This window comes from Hyla sarda, chromosome 7 (assembly GCF_029499605.1).
Source record: "Hyla sarda isolate aHylSar1 chromosome 7, aHylSar1.hap1, whole genome shotgun sequence".
NCBI classification, from domain to species: Eukaryota; Metazoa; Chordata; class Amphibia; order Anura; family Hylidae; genus Hyla; species Hyla sarda.
Genome location: NC_079195.1, coordinates 179,447,928 through 179,474,255, shown reverse-complemented (window position 1 = coordinate 179,474,255; position 26,328 = coordinate 179,447,928). Strand labels below are relative to the sequence as shown.

General features: G+C 40.5%; 1 protein-coding gene and 1 non-coding gene across 7 annotated transcripts; one reads left to right on the top strand and one right to left on the bottom strand.

Annotated features, from left to right (window-relative positions):
* The first annotated feature begins 6,067 nt into the window (after positions 1-6,067).
* On the top strand, positions 6,068-24,676 carry LOC130282803 (gastrula zinc finger protein XlCGF57.1-like). 6 transcript variants are annotated; one of them, XM_056531567.1, is made up of 8 exons: positions 6,068-6,121; positions 7,728-7,827; positions 10,112-10,219; positions 11,120-11,281; positions 12,947-13,070; positions 19,829-19,926; positions 20,190-20,298; positions 23,440-24,676. In XM_056531567.1, exons 3-8 carry the CDS (start codon positions 10,142-10,144, stop codon positions 24,621-24,623), a joined length of 1,755 nt encoding a protein of 584 aa, XP_056387542.1. In that variant the 5' UTR covers positions 6,068-6,121; positions 7,728-7,827; positions 10,112-10,141; the 3' UTR covers positions 24,624-24,676. The 6 variants fall into 6 exon arrangements, with proteins under 6 accessions (XP_056387542.1, XP_056387545.1, XP_056387544.1 ...); XM_056531569.1 differs by having other exon boundaries at positions 6,087-6,108; XM_056531570.1 differs by lacking the exon at positions 7,728-7,827 and having other exon boundaries at positions 6,074-6,121.
* LOC130283713 (U6atac minor spliceosomal RNA) lies at positions 18,204-18,332 on the bottom strand. Its single transcript, XR_008846824.1, has one exon. It is a non-coding gene; the product is annotated as a U6atac minor spliceosomal RNA (small nuclear RNA).
* Positions 24,677-26,328: the final 1,652 nt, after the last annotated feature.

Below are 26,328 nucleotides of genomic sequence, written 5' to 3'. Positions count from 1 at the left end.
GTTGAGTCTGGTTTCAAGTTACAATGGTCCAGAAAAGACCAATGTATGTTGAAACTATTGTAAGTTGAGGGATCACTGTATAAGTTCCTCTTTTACTGGGATCTGAAACCGGTTAAAATAAACAGATGTATCCTCATATATACACATATATATATATATATATATATATATATATATATATATATATATATATATATATATAATCAACTGGCTCCAGAAAGTAACAGATTTGTAAATTACTTCTATAAAAAAAATCTTAATCCTTTCAGTACTTATGAGCTGAAATTGAGTTGTTCTTTTCTGTCTAAGTGCTCTCTGATGACACCTGTCTCGGGAACTGTCCAGAGTAGAAGCAAATCCCCATAGCAAACCTCTTCTACTCCGTGCAGTTCCCAAGACAAGCAGAGAGCACTGTTGCCAGACAGAAGAGAGCAACTCATTTTCAGCAGCTGATAATTATTGGAAGGATTAAGATTTTTTTATATAAGTAATTTAAAAATCTGGAGCCAGTTGATATATAAAAAAAATTTTTTTTCCTGGAATACCCCTTTAAGGAAGCAGTCGGGCATATTTTTTAGAAAAAATCATTTTTGCTGGACAACCCTTTTAATGAGAGTTGTGCGAAAGTAAAAAATTAACACAGCCGACTTTATTGGACCCACGAATCCACAGCACATCAAGTTCGCCACATCTAAACTTGGGAATCATAGCTGGGTAAAATAGAATACATAACTGGGGAAAAAATAGAGATTTATAGATAGAAGAAAGAAATATCACCATACATATTACCAACCTACTATTACTGACCAAATTCTGTATACTGAGACCAATAACACAAGTATACAAGCAGGAAATATTATCACCATTAATATTATAATTGTACAGATACTTACCAAATCCTGTATACTGAGATCTATAATACCATAATACATTAAGGAATATTATCACCATACATATTACCATCATACTGTGACTGACCAAAACCTGTATACTGAGACCAATATTACCAATGATACCAGTATACAAGGAGGAATATTATTACCATACATATTACCAACCTACTATTACTGACCAAATCCTGTATACTGAGACCAATAACACAAGTATACAAGGAGGAAATATTATCACCATTAATATTATAATTGTACAGTTACTGACCAAATCCTGTATACTGAGATCAATAATACCATAATACATTAAGCAATATTATCACCATACATATTACCATCATACTGTTACTGACCAAATCCTGTATACCAAGACCAATATTACCAATACTAGGGACTTGGGGGGAGGGAATCTACAGCAAAGAGGGGGAAGATAATGTAGATAGAGAGATGGGAATTATAAATGTACCTGGGGGTGGAGCGGAGGGAGGGGTTAGAATAGTTAATAGGAATAGGCTTCATAGGAAAATAAAACTTACACCCTTGAATCCCATTAACCCCAATAACATAAAGGATGGAAATGTAAAGTGTATGTTCACAAATGCCAGAAGCCTAGCAAATAAAATTGGGGAGCTTGAGGCCTTGATACTGGAGGAACATATTGATATAGTTGGGGTCACTGAGACATGGCTGGACTCCTCGCATGACTGGGCTGTCAATCTGCAGGGGTTTACATTGTTTCGCAAGGATAGAATGAACAGAAAAGGTGGTGGAGTCTGTATGTAAGAAGTGGTATGAAAGTCAGTGTGAACGATGCCATAGTGTGTAATGATTCTGAGGATGTGGAATCATTGTGGGTAGAATTACAAAAGGAGGGAAATACTGAAAAAATAATATTTGGGGTAATCTACAGACCCCCTAATATCACTGAAGAGACAGAAGGTAGGCTGCATAAACAAATAGAGAGGGCCGCCCGGGCAGGTACAGTGGTAATAATGGGAGATTTTAACTATCCAGATATAGATTGGGGTCCGGGGGTGGCTAAAACTACAAAGGGGTGACAATTCCTAAATTTATTGCAGGATAATTTTATGGGCCAGTTTGTGGAGGACCCAACAAGAAGTGATGCCTTGTTGGATCTGATCATTTCCAACAACGCAGAGCTGGTTGGTAATGTAACTGTGCGGGAAAACCTTGGTAATAGCGACCACAATATAGTTACTTTTGACTTAAAATGTAGAAAACAAAGACAGGCGGGGAAGGCAAAAACATATAACTTTAAAAAGGCAAACTTCCCTGGGCTGAGGGCTGCACTACAGGACATAGACTGGGGGGAGGTGTTGTCAAATACTGTTACAGAAGGTAAATGGGACATCTTTAAATCAACTCTAAATAACTATACAGCTAAATATATACCAAAGGGGAACAAATATAAACGATTAAAACTAAATCCTACATGGCTGACACATGATGTTAAAAGAGCAATAAACAACAAAAAAATAGCCTTCAAAAAATACAAATCTGATGGGTCGGCGATAACATTTAAACAGTACAAAGAGCTTAATAAAATCTGTAAAAATGTAATAAAAACAGCAAAAATTCAAAATGAGAGACAGGTGGCCAAAGAAAGCAAAACTAATCCTAAATATTTTTTTAGATATATAAATGCAAAAAAACCAAGGACAGAGCATGTAGGACCCCTTAATAATGATAATGGGGAGGTTGTCACAGGCGATCAAGAGAAGGCGGAGCTACTGAATGGGTTCTTTAGTTCTGTATATACTAAGGAAGAAGGAGCTGACATTGGCCAGGTCAGTGCTGGTAACACATCATGTAATGTACTGAACTGGCTTAATGTAGAGATGGTACAAGGTAAGTTAAGTGATATAAATGTAAGCAAATCTCCAGGGCCAGATGGATTGCACCCAAGAGTTCTTAGAGAGGTAAGTTCAGTAATATCTGTACCCCTGTTCATGATATTTAGAGATTCTCTGGTGTCTGGTATTGTGCCAAGGGACTGGCGCAAGGCGAATGTGGTGGCAATCTTCAAAAAGGGCTCTAGGTCTTCCCCAGGAAACTATAGACCGGTAAGTTTAACGTGCATTGTGGGTAAATTGTTTGAAGGACTTATAAGGGATTACATACAGGAATACATAGGGGATAATTGTATTATAAGTGATAACCAGCATGGGTTTACTAAGGATAGAAGTTGTCAAACCAATCTAATTTGCTTTTATGAAGAGGTGAGTAGAAGCCTTGACAGAGGAATGGCTGTGGATATAGAGGGGGGCTGTGTATATAGAGGGGGGGCTGTGTATATAGAGGGGCTGTGGATATAGAGGGGGGCTCTGTATATAGAGGAATGGCTGTGGATATAGTGTTTCTGGATTTTGCCAAAGCGTTTGATACTGTCCCTCATAGATGTCTGACAGGTAAGTTAAGGTCTTTGGGTTTGGAAATTTTAGTTTGTAACTGGATTGAACACTGGCTCATGGATCGTACCCAGAGAGTGGTGGTCAATGATTCGTACTCTGATTGGTCCCCGGTTATTAGTGGTGTACCCCAAGGTTCAGTACTGGGACCGCTGTTGTTTAATTTATTTATCAATGATATAGAGGATGGTATTAACAGCTCTGTTTCTATCTTTGCAGATGACACCAAGCTTTGTAGCACGGTACAGTCTATAGAGGATGTGTATAAGTTACAAGATGACTTGGATAGACTAAGTGTCTGGGCCTCCACTTGGCAAATGAGGTTCAATGTGGATAAATGTAAAGTTATGCATCTGGGTACTAATAACCTGCATGCATCGTATGTCTTAGGGGGGATTAAACTGGCAGAGTCACTGGTAGAGAAGGATCTGGGTGTACTTGTAGATCACAGACTACAGAATAGCATGCAATGTCAGGCTGCTGCTTCCAAAGCCAGCAGGATATTGTCATGTATCAAAAGAGGTATGGACTCAAGGGACAGGGACATAATACTCCCCCTTTATAAAGCATTGGTACGGCCTCACCTGGAATATGCTGTTCAGTTTTGGGCACCTGTCCATAAAAGGGACACTGCGGAGTTGGAAAGGGTGCAGAGACGTGCGACTAAACTAATATGGGGCATAGAACATCTTAGCTATGAGGAGCGATTAAAGGAGTTACAATTGTTTAGTCTTGAGAAGAGACGTTTAAGGGGGATATTATAAACGTATATAAGTATATAAATGGCCCATACAAAAAATATGGAGAAAAACTGTTCCAGGTTAAACCCCCCCAAAGGACGAGGGGGCACTCCCTCCGTCTGGAGAAGAAAAAGTTTAGTCTCAAGGGGCGACACGCCTTCTTTACCATGAGAACTGTGAACTTATGGAACAGTCTACCTCAGGAACTGGTCACAGCAGGAAAAATTAACAGCTTTAAAACAGGATTAGATACATTCCTGGAACAAAATAACATTAATGCTTATGAAGAAATATAAAATCCCATCCCTTCCCCAATATCGCGCCACACCCCTACCCCTTAATTCCCTGGTTGAACTTGATGGACATATGTCTTTTTTTGACCGTACTAACTATGTAACTATGTAACTATGTAATAATACCAGGTTACAAGGAGGAATATTATCACCATACATATTACCATCTTACTGTTACTGACCAAATCCTGTATACTGAGATCGTTATTACCAATAATACCAGTATTCAAGGAGGAAATATTTTCCCCATAAGGTGGTAGATATCAACTCTACATAGGCTAGGCTCTGCAGACCATATAAGTGATTACATACACTTACATCAAGGGACTCACAGGTAACATTTTCTCTAACTGGAGTTGTTCACTTTACTTTTTCTTCTTCATCCAGCCCAGACCGTCATGATGATTACTTCCAACCACAACTCATCTCCACAGAACCTTCCAGACAAACATTTTAGACTCTGCACTTTTCCAGCACCTCTAGTGCTCCATAGAGTAATAACAACTCCCTTGGTGTCTCACAGTAGAGGGGCTCCACTCCAGTTAGGTCGCTCCAGTCCATCACGTAGCTTCCCCCATTATGCAGGTGCCCTGAGTAGGTAGGAGCCACCTGTAGGTAGGTCCCCCTGTAGATAGCTGCCCTCTGTAGATAGATAGGCTATGTTCACACGCCAGAATTTCCACTTCAAGATGTGGAATTCTGGCCAAATTAAAGCGGATGCGGAATTCCGCATCTATGATAATTTGTGCGGAATTGCCAAGCATGGATAGGCTGCTTTTCATTCATTGCTTTTAGAGATGAGCGAACTTACAGTAAATTTGATTTGTCACGAACTTCTCGGCTCGGCAGTTGATGACTTATCCTGCATAAATTAGTTCAGCTTTCAGGTGCTCCGGTGGGCTGGAAAAGGTGGATACAGTCCTAGGAGACTCTTTCCTAGGACTGTATCCACCTTTTCCAGCCCACCGGAGCACCTGAAGGCTGAACTAATTTATGTAGGATAAGTCATCAACTGCCGAGCCAAGAAGTTCGTGACGAATCGAATTTACTGTAAGTTCGCTCATCTCTAATTGCTTTTGTTAAATTTTGGGCTGACACCGTACAAATTCTGCACCAAATTTGCATCAATTCTGCATTTTGTGGCTTACGCGGAATGCAGAATTTCTGCCGTGTAATTGAGACTGCAGTATCCCATTGAAGTTAATAAGGCTATTATTATTAGGGGGGGGAGGGGAGGGAGGGAAAATCTTTTATACGTGCTGTGCAATTGTTATATATAAAAATGTAAATGAAACATTTTTCAATAAAAAGATAAAGGAAAAAAAAATAAGGCTATAAACACATGCAGAATTTCCATGCGGACGGAAATCCATCCGGAAATTCTGGCGTATAGCCTTACTGCCTATAGGCAGTAGCAGCCCGCTGTAAGTAAAGGGTTACTCCCTATAGGTAGATCCTCCTGTAGATAGTTGCAGTCCCCAGTAAATTGTTGCAGTCCTCCGTATGCAGCAGCAGCCCCCATTTACTGCACATTATAACAGTTCTTTTCGATGTGATGACCAAATTATTATTATTATTTTTATTTATTTTTACATTACACGTACGGCTGCATATGTGAGCAGCAGTGGTGACAGTTCACATCAATCACACCAACTACAGCTACAATCCACTGTGCCTGACTCCTCCCATAACTGATCACATGACTGTGACATCATCAAAGGTCCTGCAGCTGCTAGGATGAAACATCTGCAGATAAGTTAGTGATTAGGGTATGTGTGATATGGGATCATTGGGTTAAATAGTATGTGTGTGTATACATATATATATATATATATATATATATATATATATATGTAGTGTGTAGATACTGTTAGTATTCTGTTTCTTCATACATAATATAAATGTGCATGTTTGTTTTACATGATTGTGTATATCTGCAGTTGTATATTATGCACAGTATACATCCATAATCTGTATAGTTACAATGTTACAATATTTATATCACCTATAGATATTTGTACATAGTGTGTGTGTGTGTGTGTGTGTGTGTGTGAGTGTGTATATAGCAGTGTTACACAACCAGTGTGCCTTCAGTTGTTTCAAAACTACAACTCCCAGCATGCCCGGACAGCCTTTGGCTGTCCGGGCATGCTGGAAGTTTTAGTTTTGCAACAGCTGGAGGCACCCTGGCTGGGAAACACTACATTAGAGGCTTGTGCCTTCAGTGTGCCTTCAGCTGTTGCAAAACTACAACTCCCAGCATGCCCGGACATGCTGTGAGTTGTAGTTTTGCAACAGCTTGAGGAACACTGGGTGGGAAACCACTGATCTATAATGTTAGTATTTTGATTATCTGTTTATTTAGAAATATGTATATATGTGTGTGTGTATATATATATATATATATATATATATATATATATTATATAGTGTCTGTATCATATATTGAGTCTATACAGAGGGGGAGGGGGGATAGGTAGATAATAAAGAAGTGTTGTAGTGAAACATAACTTATCCCCTATCCAAAAGATAATGAATAAGTTATAGATAGCAGGGAGTCCGACTGCTGGGACCCCCACGACCTTCTGAACATGGCCCCGGCAGTCTGCATAGAGATACATGGAGGGGGCTTTACGGCCCCTGCGTGAGTCAGAACGGCTGCTTCCGGCAGACTGCCAGGGCCCCGTTCAGGTCGGACCCCCCCCCCCCCCCCCCCGCAATCTATAACTTATATGGGCACTGTCAAATACAAATACTTTTGATATGTTGTAAAGCATGTATAACCAGTAGGTTTTGCAATTGCTTGCTTTCATTAGAAAATTTTCAGTATTTCATACTGAAAAAGCCAGTCAAACAACTGCCCCCCCCTGCCTGCTTGGACACATACTAGTCCTGCTGTGTCCATGCGTCATCACCTATGTCATGGACACACTTCCTTGATTGACAGCTGTGAGCGCAGGGCTCAGAGCTGGAGGAAATATCCTCCCACTATCAGCTTGTGTCCTGCTACTGTCAGTGAGGACAAGCTGGGAGTTGTAGTTTTGGTAATGCTAGGGGAGATGTGAGCAGACAGCATACTGAGGGAGGGGGCGGAGACCTGCACAGTGAGGCCACGCCCCTTCCCTTTGAGAGGAATTCAGACTAGTGAGCTAAATTTAAAGTGTAATAAAATAAATAAATAAAGGTGCTAGACACATAAAAATTTGATGTACATGGTCAGGATTAGCTGCTGAGTGATATATAAAAAAAAATAATTTTTGTTGGATCTGATGGGTACACTTTATCCCCTAGACAAAGGATAGGTGATATGTTTCACTGCACTACACCTTTAAATCTCTCCAGTTCTTATAGCCTAAGTGTATGTTCACACTGCAGAATCTCTGCCCAAAGATATTCCAGGTTGGAGATTCCATCTGAGCGGCCGCCGCCTTAATGCTTCAGCCCTAGGACCATGTGGACCTGCGCCGTCACCATTGTACGTAATTCCTCGGAAAGAATTAACATGTTCATTCTTTTGGTGTGTGAACCCTCGCAATGGAATTTTCTGACCATTGTGGGCCAATTCTGGATGTCACCAGAGGTTTAAAGGAGTTGTCCACTAAAAAGGTTTTCATTTTGTGTCTTTTCAAAATATGCCCGCTAAAAAATAACAGGTATTTGTATTTTCTTTTTTTAATTCTAAGGCCATGCTCACACAGTAGAATTTCCATGCTGCCTGCCCAATGGGATTTCGCTGTCCCATTCACCCAGCAGAAAATCCACATTCGCAAAATTTAAATACCAGTTTCCACTTGAATGTTGAGAACACAGAATTCTGCTGCAATGTCGGCAGAATTCCGCAATTCTGCTCAGCAACCTTTGTGGAACAGAATTTGTGTGGAATTTTGGAAATTCTTCTGAGCATGGCCTTAGTCACCTAATTATTATTTTATTTATATATTCTTCATAATTTCACAACACAGACATATCATCCTTTCTTTTTCCCATCTTTCTTTATCATATCCAATAATAGGCCACTATTAATTTAGTATCCACTCTTGTAATTTTAAGTATGGGCAGAGTTCCCCCTTTTAGGGTCTATTCACACGTATATAGTATACTGTGCAGGATTTGATGCTGCAGATTTAAAGCTGTATTCAGTCCTCTAGTTGTATCTAGTAGTATCATTTTTGTCCCAGCTGAAGTACAGACAGGGACAAAGTGCAGAATTGAGAGTGAGACTAGGACTCCTCTGTTCTCAGTCCAGTCTGTCTGTCTTCTGTCTACAAACAGAGAGGAGAGGGTTACAGAGCAGCCTGCAGTGATTGGATGAAGAGACACAGCACAGCAGACTATAGAGAGGAAGTGAATAGATGTAAGTGAGGGCGGGCTCTGTGCTTTTCTCAGGCACGCCCTTTCCTGAGCAGGGGATGTCAGAATGAATGAGCAGCAGTACAGAGGGATTTGTGAGCCAGAAGCTAGACACATAAAAGACATGTAAAGCATCTGCATGACTAGTGAGTAATATATGTAATAAGCATTATTTGTTTTCTGTGATATGACAGGTGTGCTTTAAAGGGGTATTCCAGGAAATTTTTTTATTTGACTATGCTACCGGGGCTGTAAAGTTAGTGTAGTTCATAATATAGTGTCTGTACCTGTGTGTGACGGTTTTCTCACAATTCTTCTGTGATTTTCACCCCAATATTTATTTTTAGCAGCATACAAAATGACTGTTGTCTCAGATTTTTCCCTGTTTGCAATGCGGCCGAGACCTGACTCACTAGTCAGCTGATGACAGGGAGCCTGTCTGCTTTAATGGGTGGAGGGATCAATATGCAACTAATGCAACAGCTGTATGCACCCTGATTGAAAACCACAGGTCTTTTGAATGGATGCAGTTTATTTATGTTTCAATGAGTGGGGTGGCGGATGTGTGGGAGGGAGGAAAATGGAATTGTGGGATTTGTAGGCAAAAAAGAAAACTCAAACCGGAAATACCAGTTCACAAACAGCTAGCCACAGTGTTATGGTAATCTCACAACATAGCCATTTAGCCCCAAGACAAGCGCAGATTGTTCCTAAGCATGTCCATTACTGTCTGCCAGGTACGTACTAAAATCACCTTATGGTGGATAACCCCTTTAACTTGTCTTTTTGTGTACATGTTTTTTTTTAATTAAATACTTGGATTATTAATTTGATCAATTAACTTTGTTGTTTTAACATTTGGTGTGTTTAGATTTTTCTTATTGTGTAGCAGGGGTATTGTAGGTTCTGCCTCTTGTACATTTTTACATATAACTACCTTTATTTCTTCCAGTTAGTGAGGTTGTATACTTTATATACATATTGGCCCTCATTTACTTAGAAAATCGGGTTGTAAGTCTATCTTGCTTTCTTACCCGACTGCTTTTTTCCCCTGGTATTTATTATTATGTCGCATCCTGTTTGTCGCACGTGGGTTTTGTTGGTTTTGGTTTCCAACTCCTCTTAGTTGTCGGGAAAAAATCCACAACAATTCAACAAATTCGGGTTGGAAACCTTTATAAATACGTGGGAAAGCTCAGAAATGTCGGGTTACGCCCCTTTTTTGGGTTTGGGAGAATCCACATCGGGTCCGTCGGGAAAAAATGTTGCAGACTGGCGCACGATGTCTGCGACATGTCGCAGACAAAGATGGGCCAAAAAAAACGACAAAATAAGTCGGGTTTAGAATAGTAAATGAGGGCCATTGTGGTCTTTCAAGTGTTATTTAATTTGCCTTCCTTCTTTGTCAGGTTTCAGACACAGAAAAATAGCTCTTAAGTATGGACAAGGACAGAAAACCAATTGCTGAGAGAATATTGACCCTGACCCTACAGATCATCTACCTGCTGACCGGAGAAGTGAGGAATCTGAAAAAACATAATGCATGTCTTGTATTTTATAATAAAACTTATAATAAAAAGAATAAAACTGATGAGGCAAAAGGAAATTAAAGTAATAAAGATAAAAAGGAAACACACAACAATCATTGAAACTTTGATGCTGGGACAAAGAAAACGTAATTTTTTTTCTCCAAAAATATTTCTAGAGAAAGAGCAATAAATGTGAAATGCCATAGCTTAAAGGAGTTCTCCGGTGCTTACACATCTTTTCCCCTATCCAAAGGATAGGGGATAAGATGCCTGATCGCGGGGGTCCCGCCGTTGGGGACCCCTGGGATCATGCACGCGGTACCCTGTTTGTAATCAGTCCCCGGAGCGAACACGCTCCGGGGACTAATTACAAACAGGGTGCCGCGTGATTACTGATTACAGGCGACCACCGGGCCGGCGGCGTATGACGTCACGCCGCCCCCCCCCCCCCCCCCCGTGTGACGTCACGCTCCGCCCCTCAATGCTAGCCTACGGGAGGGGGCGTGACAGCTATCTTGTGCAATTAAGATACGTACTCTGCATTTTTATATGGATTATCTCTAATTTTTTTTATGAAAAGCTAATATTGCAATTTTATGTATAAAAAAGTAAATGAAAATAAAATCGATGAGGAATTAAATAAGAAATCTTAGCACCATATTTTACAAGTAGAGCAGACTGTTTAAAAATCTGGTGCACCTTGAGACTGAAACATTTCCTGAAACATTTAACCCACACCCAATTTTATTTAAAACAACACCCACTTGTGTACTAAGCCACGCCCCCTCGGACAGAGTGCAAAACTCTAGTTGTTTTTTATCCAAAATTCTGGTGCACACATTTTTATTTACCCCCCCCCCCCCCCCCTATGTGTTTCTCCATGCACAGGATTATATAGTAGTGAAGAAGATAACTGATGGGGATGAAGCATATAGGAGGGAACATGTTCATATCATGTTGTCTCCATCTCACTCAATGACACATGAGAGAAACAATTTTCAGGAGATCCTGGACCTAACCAACAAGATCACTGAGCTGCTGACCGGAGAGGTAAGTGCTCCTGGGCAGGTGGTTTGTGGCTGATAACTGTAGCCTTGTGTGTGAAGGTCGTCATAAATGATACATGTCTGGCGCTGGGACCCTTACTAATCACTAAAATAGAGGTACCAACCTGCCCAACTGTAATCAAAAGGAGTTTGGATGGAGAAGTGGTTGAGCAGTCATCCTGCTGCTCCATTCAGTGTCCTTAGGACTGATAGAGACAGCCAAGCACTGTATTTTCTGTCTCTACCAGTCTAAGGCTAAGTTCACAGTAGAAAACGACCCTATGCTTATAATGTACATCGAAAAACCAGCAGAATGGCCGATGTATTCCACACTGTACTCTGGCTGGATTGATCAATTTTAAAGCCAAACATATTCTAATAGTAACTATGTTCGATATAAATGCGAGCATATATATTTTTTATGTGACTCAAAAGAGGTAATATTTTCGAGATATGACCCTTTTGTTCTGTCGGTCATCACAGTAAATAATATCGAACACTGACCATGCATTTGAAACCAAAGACCAGTTCGGTCCAATGCAGCTTGTTGGTTGTAATTTTATTTTATTCACATAATGATTTTGTGTTTTACTTAGATTAGTACAAACATATAATTTATAGTATCTGCTTAAGGGTGTATTCACACATACAGTATTCTGCACAGATTTGATGCTTCAGATTTAATGATGTGTTTAGTCATTCAGTTGACATTGAAATCTGCAACATAAAATCTGAAGCTTCAAATATGCACAGGATACTATACATGTAAGCACACCCCAAAAGGGTATTCCAGTGAGTAAGTCTAATGCATAATTCTGCTCAATTAGATTAAAAAAAAAACCTATACTGACCTTTCTTGCTCTCCTGCAGCCGATCTCGTGGAGCACCTCCTGCGGGTTGGAGTTTGTATGAGGACTTGGCAGTCAGTGGCTCTGGTGAGACATCACAGGGGCCACTGTTAGTGTTAGAGTGGGCAACACCCCAGGGAGTGCAGACCTTTATATGTTTTTAATGTGATTGAAAAAACGGCCACTAGGTGGCTGTGTTCTGTTCCCTGAACAAGTCAAAAAGTTAGTTTGGACTCCTCCCGGCCTGGCAGGAGACCAAACTCAGGGAGTGCAGACTTCATAAGAACGGCAGCGGTGAGGAGGGTAAATATAGTTTTTTTCTCCACCTGCCTAAACAGGATTATGTATTAAAATTACTCTCTGGAATTCCCCTTTAACAGAAAAAAACTGAGTCCACTTTAATACCACTAAAAAGACACTCCAAGAAATTGTGTACATGCTTAAAATCCATGAGACACGTACATCTCTGGGTGGATTCACATGTCACCTCTACCTGGTCACTATCTGACTCTGACTCTCTCACTTGTGGGACTTGGCACCTCCACTGATACCATTTTGGTGTTGTCCTTATGTGCGTCTGTTTTGTGAATTCAGTTATAATGCTTTTAAAACCTTGGACAAGTGCAGATACGGTAATATGTTTGTTATAATTCCACTGAAGATCAGAAGAGTTATGCAGTATGAATCAGGTGACTACTGGGTGTTACTATTCCTGTTGTCACTTGGGCATGTCTCTGCATAATCTATCCAATCAGTATTGACTGTGTCAGAATGTTTAGTTATAAGCCCATTGACTTACTTGTATCTTGTATATGCATCAGGTTTCTGTAAGGTGTGAGGATGTCACTGTGTATTTCTCCATGGAGGAGTGGGACTATATAGAAGGACACAAGGATCAGTATGAGGACATTATTATAAAAAATGATCAGACTCTCACATTAACAGGTAAGAAAAGACTTTCAATATTGGGGACTGCAAAATTATGTAAACAAATAGCAGTTTTGGAGCAATTAGTTTTTTTTAGGTTACGTTTGCCTTTTTGTCACAAATGTTGTGCCTCTTAGAATAATTACATTGAAATATTCTAGCAAAATAAATACTGTAACTAAAACATACAATAACAAAGTTTTACTCTTCACTTTGGAAACCAGATCTTGGGGGGCTTTCCTGTTTAAAGAGTACCTGTCACCAAACTAAACTTTTAATATGTTGTTCCTTATGTAATTATAAGACACTTTGCTATTTACTTGCTGTCAAAATTCTTGACCTTTATATGTTTTTAATGTGATTGAATAAACGGCTACTAGGTGGCTGTGTTCTGTTCCCTGAAAAAGTTAAAAAGTTAGTTTGGACTCCTCCCGGCCTGGCAGGAGTCCAAACTCAGGAAGTGCGTGAGGGGCATGGGGAGGCACAGTTCACGCAGGCTTCAGTGACGTTGTGCCTGCTGGGGGACGCCCACTTTCTCCGGCTGGGAGCTCACACAATGTGAGCAAGAGGAAAAAGTATGATACAGAGCTTTTTAAAGCTTGGTAAAAAAATTTAAGGGCAGGAGGGGTGTTAGGAGTAGTTAAGGAATATAATCTGAGTTAGTTAGGAAGAAATTATTGACGGGGATCAGGAAAAAGCAAATATATTAAACAAATTCTTCTCCACTGTATTCACCGATGAAAATTAAATGCCAGGGGAAATACAGCGAGATAAGGTAAACTCCCCAATACAGGTCACCTGTCTAACCCAGGAAGAAGTACAGTGCCACCTACAAAAAATCTAAATAGACAAATTGCCAGGTCTAGATGGCATTCACCCCCGTGTTCTAAAGGAATTAGTAATGTAATAGACAGACTCCTATTTTTAATATTCAGGGACTCTTTAGTGACAGGGACTGTTCCCCAGGACTGGTACATGGCAAATGTGGTGCCAATATATAAAAAGGGATCAAAAGGTGACCCCGGGAATTATAGACCTGTTAGTTTAACCTCTGTTGTATGTAAATTGTTTGAGGGTTTTCTAAGAGATGCTATTTTGGAATATCTTGATAAAAATAAATGTATGACCCCATATCAGCATGGCTTTATGAGGGATCGGTCCTGTCAAACTAACCTGATCAGCTTTTATGAGGAGGTGAGCTCTAGACTGGACCAGGGGGAATCGCTGGATGTCGTATATCTGGATTTTTCCAAAGCATTTGATACGGTTCCACATAAAAGGTTGGTGCATAAAATGAGAAGGATGGGGCTGGGGGAGAATTTGTGTAAGTGGGTAAGTAACTGGCTCAGTGATAGGAAACAGAGGGTGGTTATTAATGGTACTTATTCTGATTGGGTGACTGTTACTAGTGGGGTATCACAGGGGTCGGTCTTGGGTCCTGTTCTATTTAATGTATTTATAAATGACATTGTAGAGGGGTTGAATAGTAAAGTAGCAATCTTTGCAGATGATACTAACTGTTACAAATGGATCTGGATTGGTTTGGGCAGATGAGGTTCAACACTGATAAATGTAAGGTAATGCACATGGGGAAGAAAAATGCGGGCTGGGATTATGTATTAAATGGAAGAACACTTGGGATGACAGATGTGGAAACATGGGGGCATCCTCTACGTCTAGATGAAAGAAGGTTTCTACACCAGCACAGACGGGAGTTCTTTATTGTAAGAGCAGTAACTGTGGAATTCTCTCCCGGAGGAGGTGGTCATGTTGAACTCTGTAAAAAAGTTCAAAAGGGGTCTGGATGCTTTTTTGGAGAATAATAACATCGCTGGTTATGTATAACAGATTTATAGGGACAGAACGTTGATCCAGGGATTTATTCTGACTGCCATATTTGGAGTCGGTAGGGACTCAGTAGGGACTCATTAGGGATATAGGTTGAACTTGATGGACTCTGATCTTTTTTCAACCTTATGAACTATGTTACTAGTTTAGAAAGTTTGATGACAGGTACTCTTTAAGGTTAAATAAGGCAATAGGTGGTACTGTAGATATCGCCCCTGGACTTCAGCAAAGCCTTGGATACAGTTAAACATGAAGAGCAGATAGATAAATACCTAAAATTTGGAATTAATCCCTGGATTGTTTAGTGAGATTATTTGGGGTTGTATGGAGGATAGATATTAAGGTGTTGTTAGTGGTGTGTATTCTGAGCAGAGACTTGTCACAGCTGTGTACCACAAGAGTCTATTCTGGTTCTTATTATTTTTAATATGTATGTAAGTGACATAGGAGAAGGTTTGGTAGGTAAGGTTTTCCTGTTTCCATATTACACAAGTGTGCAATATGGCTGATATTTCTGGTGCATGTAATATCTAGTAAAGCTTAATCACTTTCTGCAATAGTTCAGAACAAAGGAAACTGCAGTTCAATGTTTTAAAAAGAGAAATGATGCATTTGGGGAGAATCTAGTGTCTATCAGCTGTTCTGTGTTAGTAAAGACTTCAGAAGAGAAGGATTGAGGGGTAGTGACTTCTGACATAATCAAAATGAATCAACAGTGCTGTAGAGAAAGTAAGTCAAATCAGTAGGAAGAAGGAAATGGTGACTGCTGTATGGAGCTCTAGTGACATCTCATCTGGAATACTATGTCCACCTCATTGACAAAAAGACATTGATATAATAGAATGGGTCCAAATACAGGCTACAAATATGGAGGAAGTTCTCAAGCTTAAAAGCTATCATAAAAAGACATAAATTAAAGGGGAGAATTAATTAAGACTGACGTTTGTTTAGTCAGATTTATTTAGAGGCGCCGAACCCTTAAAAGAGAACTGTGGCACAACACTTTTTATTTCCCCTGTGCCCGGGCTGCAAAAACAAAACAAAAAAAATTATTTAACTCACCATCCTACATTCCCCCGTTGCGCCGATATTGACGTCTCGGTCCTCCGGTACAGGTCTTCTTCCTGCTTCTTCAGCTCAATGACTTTCGGTGAAATCTACTGTTTTATGGGAGCTAACAGACATCAAGCATAATAAATTCGACAGTCTGCCATGGCCACAACCCTTTTACATTCACTAAAGACTCGGTAATCTGCCAAAGACTTGAAAATGTTTGCTTAACTAAGCAATTTAAAGGGGATATCCAGGAAAAACTTTTTTTTGTATATCAACTGACTCCAGAAAGTTAAAGAGATTTGTAAATTACTTTTAATTAAAAAAATCTTCATTTTGAACGTTTTATTCAAATTTTATACATAAGTGAGTACCAACAGGTACAGAGATGACAATACAAAAACAACGCTTATCAACGTCGCACAGGGGGTACAGAATTATACAATGAAATACTGAGGAAACAAGAAATACAAAAACCAACAAACGGTAAGATGACATGTGTGCATCACCTATCAATATGCGAACAAATCTCTGTACGTCCACCCATGCATGTAGTATAACATTTCAGCTAAAGGCAAGGCTCATAAGAAGATCGCCTACAGCTAGAGTATAGAGAGTCTCAACATTAAAGGCCTCTGAGAGAGAGAAGTACAGTTCATCCTGCACAATACTCGGCATGTGTGTCAGGAATGTAAACCAAACAGCCGAATATAGAAAAAACTGACAAGGGACATACATACAAGGGTAGGACAATTTACAAAGGGAAAAATATGTGAAAGAGGACTGTGGAATATCACGTAGTAGAGCCCGTAGCTCTGAGTATTGACAGAAAGAGAGGTCATAGATGTAAAAAAAAATAAAAAAAAGTAGTAAGAGGAACATAGGTGGCGCACCCCCCTCGGGAGAGGAGTAAAGATGAGGGAGAAAAAGGAGGGAAAGGAGGAGGGATCAATAATCGACCATACCTAAAGAGACATAATGGGCACTGTGTATCCATACCCCCCATCTCTTCAGAAATGTAAGGTCATTGTGATTCGCTAATATCGCTGACAAGGTAGGTGCCTCTGGGGATTTCCACTGTCTTGTAATAATCAGTTTGGTAGTCATGAGTAGATGGGCCACTACTGTCCAGAAGTCAAAGGGGATGTTATCCAAGTCTATCAACAGAAGTGCTAGTTGCGGTGTTAAAGCAAAGGGCAGTCCCATTAGCCTAGAAATTACCAATTCGATCCCCTTCCAGAGCCTTCGCAGTGCAGGGCATTCCCAAAGGACATGTATCAGGGAACGCACCCGGCCACAATCTCGCCAACAGAGATCAGAGCAGGAATCATCTATTTTATGCAGCCTATAGGGCGTGTAGTACCACCTATGGACAGTTTTGAACAGCACCTCCTAGTGATTCGCACATTTGAAAATTTCTCGGATTCCCTGTAGTGATGCCTGCCATTGTTCTGGTGTGATGGTGGTGACATTCAGATCCCTCTCCCACCTAGATATGTAAGGAAAAGGTTTGACAGTCGTCTTGTCATTCAAAAGGTCATAGAAAAGAGTGATTCCCCCCCTCAAAGGTGTCCAGCAGTTCAGGGAGCCTAGCATTCGCGGAGGCAACCTGAAGGACTCTAACCAACGTGTATTAAGAAGGCTCCTGATTTGAAGGCTTTTGTAGAGCTCACTATGTGGGAGGTTAAAGCGGTCTCTAACAGTCGAAAAATGAAGGTTGCCCGAGTCGTCCAAGATATCTTTGATAGTGTGTATGCCAGCTGCTTTACATTTAGAAAGATCTAGGTCGGGAATATGGAGTAGCACCTGTTCTAAGGGTATTTGTCCAGCAGGGCATTGTTGGAGATTGGAGAACTTGGGAAGACTAGATCGCCAGATTTTATCCGTAACGTTAAGTGCAGACAGAGGAGTAGGATTTAACTTCTTATTGGACAGAGGTGCCAGGATCCTAGACTTCTGGGGACAGTCACTGCTATACGTCTCTTCCAAGGATACCCACAATTTGTGTGAATTCCCCGACCACCAATGAGACATCTGGTCCAAAATAGCAGCCTTATAGTTGTCTTCTAGGTCAGGTCTGCCCAATCCACCCAAACCTCTGTTGTGTGTCATGACCCTCCTGGGTACCCGGGGGCGCTTGTGTTGCCAAATGAAGTCGTCAACCATTTTATTGGCAGTTTTAAAAGGATAGAAGGATAGCTATGGGGAGAGTCCTAAACAAGTAGAGCAATTTGGGCAATAGCATCATCTTAAAAAACATGGTTAGAGATGCCACGAAGTAGGTGGCAATGCCTTAACCGTATATGTGTTGTAAGGCCACAGGGGCCTCTTCCATCCTTGTCAAGGGGAGTGATAACCTTCTCTCCTTTCATACAACAAATCTTAATCCTTTCAGTACTTATTAGCTGCTGATGTTGAGTTGTTCTTTTCTGTCTAAGTGCTCTCTGATGACACATGTTTCGGGAACCGCCCAGTTTAGAAGCAAATCCCCATAGCAAACCTCTTCTACTCCGTGCAGTTCCAGAGACAAGCAGAGGTGTCAGCAGAGAGCACTGTTGCCAGACAGAAAACAACAACTCAACTTCAGCAGCTGATAATTATTGAAAGGATTAAGATTTTTTAATAGAAGTAATTTACAAATCTGTTAAACTTTCTGGAGCCAGTTGATATATAAAAAAAAGTTTTTTCCTGGAATACCACTTTAATATGCTTAATAAATCCCCCACTCTCCCCTAAATCTAAAGGGAAAGGAGGGACATGGTAAAAACTGTTAACATTATTCATGAGTTAAATAATGTTCAAGAGGGAAGTGTTTTTATTACAATGAAAATATATTATTTTACTGAAACAGTAGTAGATGCCCGCTAGATGGACAGGGTGGTGTTGTTCTGCTGACAGTCTCATGTTTTTATGATCTTCTTTGGCTGAAAGAAAACTGCACTGTAAAAGCAAGAATAGTTTAGAGGATTACCAAGAATAAGCATCATCTGATGATCACATATAGACAATGGCGGGAATTTATCATGGTGTGTGATGGTTTTTTTTATCCTGGTTTTCCTTACGGTATATTTCACATGGCTGGAACTAATTTATCAATAAGCCACATGGCCTTTCATGAATTGTGTGCAGAATCATCAGTGATCATTATGCGGTATAGACACTCATTACCATGTGGTCAATGTGACTTAAAGGGGTATTCCATGAAAAAACTTTTTTTATATATCAACTGGCTCCAGAAAGTTAAACAGATTTGTAAATTACTTCTATGAAAAAATCTTAATCCTTTCAATAATTATCAACTGCTGAAGTTGTTGTTTTCTGTCTGGCAACAGTGTGCAGTTCCCGAGACAAGCAGAGATGTCAGCAGAGAGCAGAGTAGAAGAGGCTTGCTATGGGGATTTGCTTCTAAACTGGGCGGTTCCCGAGACACGTGTCATCAGAAAGCACTTAAATAGCTCAACTTCAGCAGCTCATAAGTACTGAAAGGATTAAGATTTTTTAATAGAAGTTATTTACAAATCTGTTTAACTTTCTGGAGCCAGTTGATATATATATATATATATATATATATATATATATATATAAAAAAATTTCCTGGATAACCCCTTTAATGTGGTCCATTGCGCATAAATAGTGATTTTCTATTTTTATTAATTTTTTTTTACAAAAGTTGCAAATGATAAATTGATGACCAATGGAAAAGAAACTTTTACGGTACACACAAATGCAGTAATGTGTAAAAATTGTGCTGTGCGAAAGTCGCAGCAGAGCTTGCTGTGATTTTTTAAGGGCCAATTTTACACACAAAAAAAGGGTAAATACCATGATGAATGTCCCCCAATATATTGAGTCTCAGTGTACTGTGTCTTCTACAGATGAATCCAGTACGAAAGAAACATCAAAGAGATATCCCAGTCCTCTCTATTCCATGGATTATCGTGATGAAACTTATAATGTCCTGCAGGATGATCAGGTAGATAAATAGAACATTTGCTGGATATCATAGTGTTTGATCTCAGGTCAATCATTTCAACTAAAGCCTATTTTTCTTCATATAACTAGAGAGGTGAACGGAAATGAGGGGTTTATTACGTTTCTACTTGGAATAAACATATACTGTCATTATAGAATATTTCATTATAATGGTGCTTAGCTGTAAATCTTTTTGTTCTGTTTTTATACTTCTATAGCTGTCTTTTTAATTGTACATTATTTGTTACGTATGTGGTAAATTAGGTTACAGATCTGCATTGCATAAAAATTGAAGAAATTGATAAAGAAGAGACTTTTGTTGATGTAACCCATCTGTGTCAGGAGAAGGAAATTCCTACAGATGTCAGCACAGGTGAGTGATAACCAAGGCAATGTGGCATCACGAGAAAATGACCTGGTGTTCATGGTGAGGCAAACTCAATCAGTAAATCAATTGGAAGGGTGGTGGCCCAGCACCAGCAGGACTAGCACATAACAGTTGCAAGCAGGGGGAAAGGACCGGGGTCTCCTGAACTAAAGTTGGTACCGGAGGTGCAATGTCCACGCTCGGACTAATATTGCTGAAATGCAAGAAAAAAAAATAAGACAGCACTCACCATCCAACACCGTTTTATTCGGTCATCTCAAAGGAACAGGCTATTCACTGTTAGCTATCTAATGATTGCATATTAAAGGAGAAGTCTCATACCTGGAAGTACAGAAAAACATATCCCCTATGACCCCCTCATTAAGCAGGAGCCGCTACGCCCCCTCCATATATCTTTATGGGAGAGCTGGTCGTCAATCTGGCTTTCCGATAGATAGATATGGAGGGGGTGTGGGGAGCCCGCTTCATGTCGTGACGCGCAGCTCTGGGGGAGAGCCAGGGCTCCGTACAGGAGATTGCAGGGGGCCCTGACGGTTGGACCCCCCCCCCCCCCCCGCAATCTAAAACTTATCTCCTATGCTACGGATAGGGGATAAGTTTTTATGTACTTCCAGTCATTAGACTTCTCTTTTAAAGTCCCCTATGGGGGCATAAAAAGTGTACTAATAATAAAAAAAGGTTTTTAAAATAAAAAAAAGCCCTCTCCCCTTACAAAAATTAAAATCATTCCCCTTTACCCAATAAAAAAAAACAAACACAAAAAAACACATAGTGTATCGCTGCGTGCTAAAATGTCAGAATTGTTAAAACATAATGGCCCTAATTTAAGAGTGGAGTGTTGTTTTATTTGTGTTCCCCCCCCCCCCAACAGGTATTTTTCCACGGTATTTACTAAGGTTTCCCTACATTTTGCACTTTTCCCTACATTTTGCCTTTTTCCCTACATTTTGCTTTTTGTACACATGCTCTGATCTGTCTGGTTTTCCTCAGCTCAATTCCACCACAATTTCTGTGGAAACCTGAGCAAAAAAATGGTGCAAAAAAATTCAGCCCTAAAACAGACGTGTATACAGAAAAATAAAAAAGTTATAGAGTTCAGAATAGGGCAGCTTTAAGCACACTTATTTTCACAAAAGTTTTGTAAACATGGGTATCGTTTAATCGTACTGACCCCCAAAATAAAGAAAACATATCAGTTTTACCGTAAAGTGCATTGGGTAAAAGCACCCCAATTTCACCTCACAAATAATAGTGTTTTTTGTTTTTTTTCATAACTTTGTTTAGTAATTTTACAATTATATAATAAGAAATGACAAAACAATTAGCATATCAAAATGCTGCAAACATAGTAGGCAGAGGCGGGTAACGCAGGACCCAAGGTGCCTTGGGCAGTAACCAATACGCAAGGATAGCAGCAAGGTCAACAACTTAGGTCAACTCCCTTCCCACCAAAACTTCAACTCCCAGCATGCCCGGACAGCCGTTGGCTGTCCGGGCATGCTGGGAGTTGAAGTTTTGCAACGTCTTCAGGGCCACAGTTTGAGACCACCGCTCTACAAGTGATGAATCAACTCTTGGAGGAGAACCTCATTCCTTAGGATTTCTTACATCTTTTAGGTTGTAGATTTCGGAATAAAATAATAGTAGTTAAAAGGTACCTCTCACAATGATCCGGCGGCGGGATATGTGTAAACCAGCCGCATACTCGTAGCCGGAGACTTGGCCTGACATGATACGATTACGATTCAAAATGCCAGAAGTTCCATGCAAAGTCTATGGGACTTCCAGAATTTTGTTTTGTGATCACGTCATGTCGGCCAAATCTCAAGATACCACAATGCCGGACGGTTCACCCGAATCCCGCCACCGGATCATAGTAAAAGGAACTTTTTAAAGACAACAGGAAAAAAGAGAAAAAAAGAGGTACTCCGGCGCTAAACATCTTATCCCCTATCAAAAGGATAGGCGATAAGATGTTAGATAGCAGGGATCCCGCCGCTGGGGACCCCCGTGATCTCTCCTGCAGCACTCCCGTTTTTCAGCTACACAGAGCGAGGATCGCTCTGTGGCTGATGACGGGCGGTGCAGAGGACGGAGTTTTGTGATGTCACGACTCTGTCCCCTCATTACATCATGCCCCGCCCCCTCAATGCAAGTCTATTGGAGGGGGCGTGACGACCGCCATGCCCCCTCCCATAGGCTTGCATTGAGGGGGCGGGGCGTGACATCACGACGGGTGGAGCCGTGACGTCACAATACTCCGTCCCCTGCACCGCCCGTCATCAGCCACAGTAGCTGAAAAACGGGGGTGCTGCAGGAGAGATCGCGGGGTCCCCAGCGGCGGGATCCCCGCTATCTAACATCTTATCACCTATCCTTTTGATAAAGGATAAGATGTTTAGCGCCGGAGTACCTCTTTAATGCAGAGAAAAGCTCTTCCTGAAGCTCAGCCCATAGAGAGGATATACAGTGTACATACTTACTTTATTGAGTAACTAAACAAAATTTAGACCTCTTCCTGAGCTGGAAATTAGTTTTTTTTAGTGTTCTGCAATAACTGGCCCAACCAAAAGATGAAAGTAGAATTTTATGAAAAAGCAGCCGATATGAAAAGCCAAAAGCCCATCACAACACTCACACAGCCATTCCCTCTCAGTACCGCATAAAGATAGGAAATGAATTAAAAAAAAATCCAGGATTAGAAAAACAGAGCTGATTTCTTCCAAAAACAGTGCCATACCTGTCCTCAGGTTGTGTGGGGTATTACAGCTCAGTTCCACTGAAGTAAATGGGGTCAAGTTGTAATACCACAGACAACCTGCAAACAGGCGTGGTGCTGTTTTTCAAAGAAATTAACTCTTTTTTTTTTATCCTGATCTATAGTTTGACATCTTATAAACCTGAATATTGATCCTAAAATGGAGATGGTAAATAAGCAAACACTGTGGTGTGGATGGAAGATGATTTGATGGCCTATGTTAATTTATTAGGTGTAAATTGTTGCCACTTCTTATGGTTTCCAATTTTATTTTTTTTGCATTTGTTTTAGTCATTGCATGAATACACACACAAGAATGTTTTAAAATATCTACTGATTTTTAAAGTATAACATTTTTTTTTCAACAGATAATTGCATAAAAAACTTTGCAGAAAATCAGCTTTTATCTCCAGAATATGAAGTAAACAATAACGATAGCACAAAATACGATCACAGAGAACATTCCATAATACTTTTTTCCACAGATATACCCTCAGCGTTTCACCACAGAGATTTTTTTACCGATCCCATTGATCACATAGAACCTTCATCTGGTCAGTCACAAATTGTTAAACAATGTACAGGAGGTACAGACGGTAACATATTTCCATGTTTTGAATACGGAAAACAATTAAGAAAAAAATCGTTCCTTTCTATTGCTGAAAGAATTCACAGCAATGAGAATTTATTTTTATGTCCAGAATGTGGGAAATGTTTTTACCAGAAACTAGATGTTTTGAAACATCTAAAAAGACACAGAGGGGAAAAGCCTTTTTCATGTCCAGAATGTGACAAAAGTTTCTACCATAAATCACATCTTATTGTACATCAACGGTCACACACAGGAGAGAAGCCATTTTTATGTACAGAATGTGGAAAGTGTTTCACCAGAAAAGCAAATCTTATTGAACATCAGAGAATTCACACAGGAGAGAAGCCATTTTCATGTTCAGAATGTGGGAAGTGTTTTATCCAGAAATCAGATGCTGTTAAGCATCAGAAATGTCACACTGGAGAGAAGCCATATTCATGTTCAGAATGTGGAAAATGTTTTAGCCAAAAGTCAAATCTTGCTAAACATTTAAAAACTCACACAAGGGAAAAGCCATTTTCATGTTCTGAGTGTGGGAAATGCTTTACAAGAAAATCAAGTGTTATTGGACATCTAAGGACTCACACTGGAGAGAAGCCATTTTCATGTCCTGAATGTCGTAAATGTTTTAGTCAAAAGTCTGATCTTGTTAAACACCAGAGAACTCACACAGGGGAGAAACCATATTCATGTTTAGAATGTGGGAAATCTTTTAGACAGAAATCGGGTCTTATGACACATCAGAGAATACACACAGGAGAGAAGCCATTTTCATGTTCAGAATGTGGAAAATCTTTTTGTCAGAAATCTGATCTTATTAATCATCAGTTAATCCATACTGGAGAGAAGCCTTTTTCATGTTCAGAATGTGGAAAGTGTTATAACCATAGGTCAGCTCTCGCTCAGCATAAGAAGCGATGCCATTTTAATGTTCAGAATGTTTTGAATGGTTTACCTTAAATGTAGTGCTTCAGGGAAATTATTGAAAAAAATTAAAGAACTTTATCAATTGATTTTATGCATATTTGTTAATTCATGTCTTCATCACAATTGCTGAGTATTTGTACCCCTGTGTATGTATTCTGCTGTGAGAACATAGAGGGAGAGTTATCAAAACCTGTGCAAAGGAAAAGTTGCCCAGTTGCCCATAGCAACCAATCAGATTCCTTCTTTTATTTTTCAGAGGCCTTGTTAAAAATGAAAGAAGTGATCTCATTGGTTGCTATGGGCAACTGGGCAACTTTTCCTCTGGACAGGTTTTGATAAATCTCCCCCATAGCCTAAGAAACCAACCTCTATCCTGTAGAGGTGACATATGTCTGTATTTTCCAACTTCACCTTGTAGAAGGAGTGTTTACATCTTAGCACTATCCCACCAGGTACCAGCTTCCTTACTATACCACACTAACTTGGTGCTCCTATTCAAGGTGCGTCTGCAGCTCTATAATAGTCCACAGGGGACTATTACATGCAATCCTTAGATTGCATATACTGAACAATGCTGTGCCATAGCATAGCATTGATCAGTGTTATCAGTGCTTGACTGCTCCAGCCTGCTGAGGCTGACTGGAGCAGCGAGGGACAGATTGGATGGTGAGGAGGCAGGTAAGGGCCTTCCCGCCGTCCTCTCAGCTGTTCGGGATGCCGCGATTTTATCACTGCAGTCCTGAACAGCCCACTGAGCTAGGATGACTTTTATCTCATTTTAGATGCTGCAATCAACTTTGATCTCTGCGTCTAAAGGGTTAATACCGGACATCAGCCCGATCGGCAATGTCCGCCATTAGCCACAAGTCCTGGTTGCTGATATAGCTTATATTATATATTATCTGAACCAGGAACTGCAGCCATTTACACACAAGATAAAAATATCTATTAAAAAAATAGTGTTGTGTATTGAATAGCCAGTCAATGTATTTATTGTGAAAAGAGAAAAAAAATGAAGAGCGTGTGGGGGGGCACTCATCCATTGCAGACACATACAGCCTATTGCTCTGTGACTATTTGTAGCTAAACTATTCTACTTCTCATTTAATACTATTTCTTGTAGTATATTGCTTGTGGTCTAGCTAATTTTTTGGCTGCTAATTTAGGCAGACATTTACACTGCCCCTTGTATGCCAGCCACTTGTATGCCATCCTAGGGGATAAGATGTCAGATCGCAGGGGTCCCGCCGCCGGGGTCCTGCAGCGGTCGCGCCCCCTTCCCATAGACTTTCGTTGAGGGGGCGGGCGTGACGTCACAGGGGGGGGGGGGGAGCGGCCTCGAACACAGCTCCGGAAGACAGGGCAGTGGAGAACCCCTTTAAGCGGGCGGACCGTGATGTCACGATGCTCCGGCCCCTGTATCGCTGGTCATTACGCACAGAGCGAGTCTGCTCTGTACAGTAATGATAGCGGGGTGCTGAGCCAAGATCCCGGGGGTCCCCAGCAGCGGGACCCCGGCGATCTGACATCTTATCCCTTATCCATTGGATAGGGGATAAGGTGTCTAGGGGCGGAGTACCCCTTTAAGTGCCAATTTAAACCATGTTGTGCACTGCTCTGTACTTTGGGGTTTATGAGTTAAATACTAATGTCACAAAACCCATTCTTGGTTACTTTCACCTTATGCTTTTACAGAGTTCGGTACTACACCATTCAATGTCCAAGTGGTAATATAAAC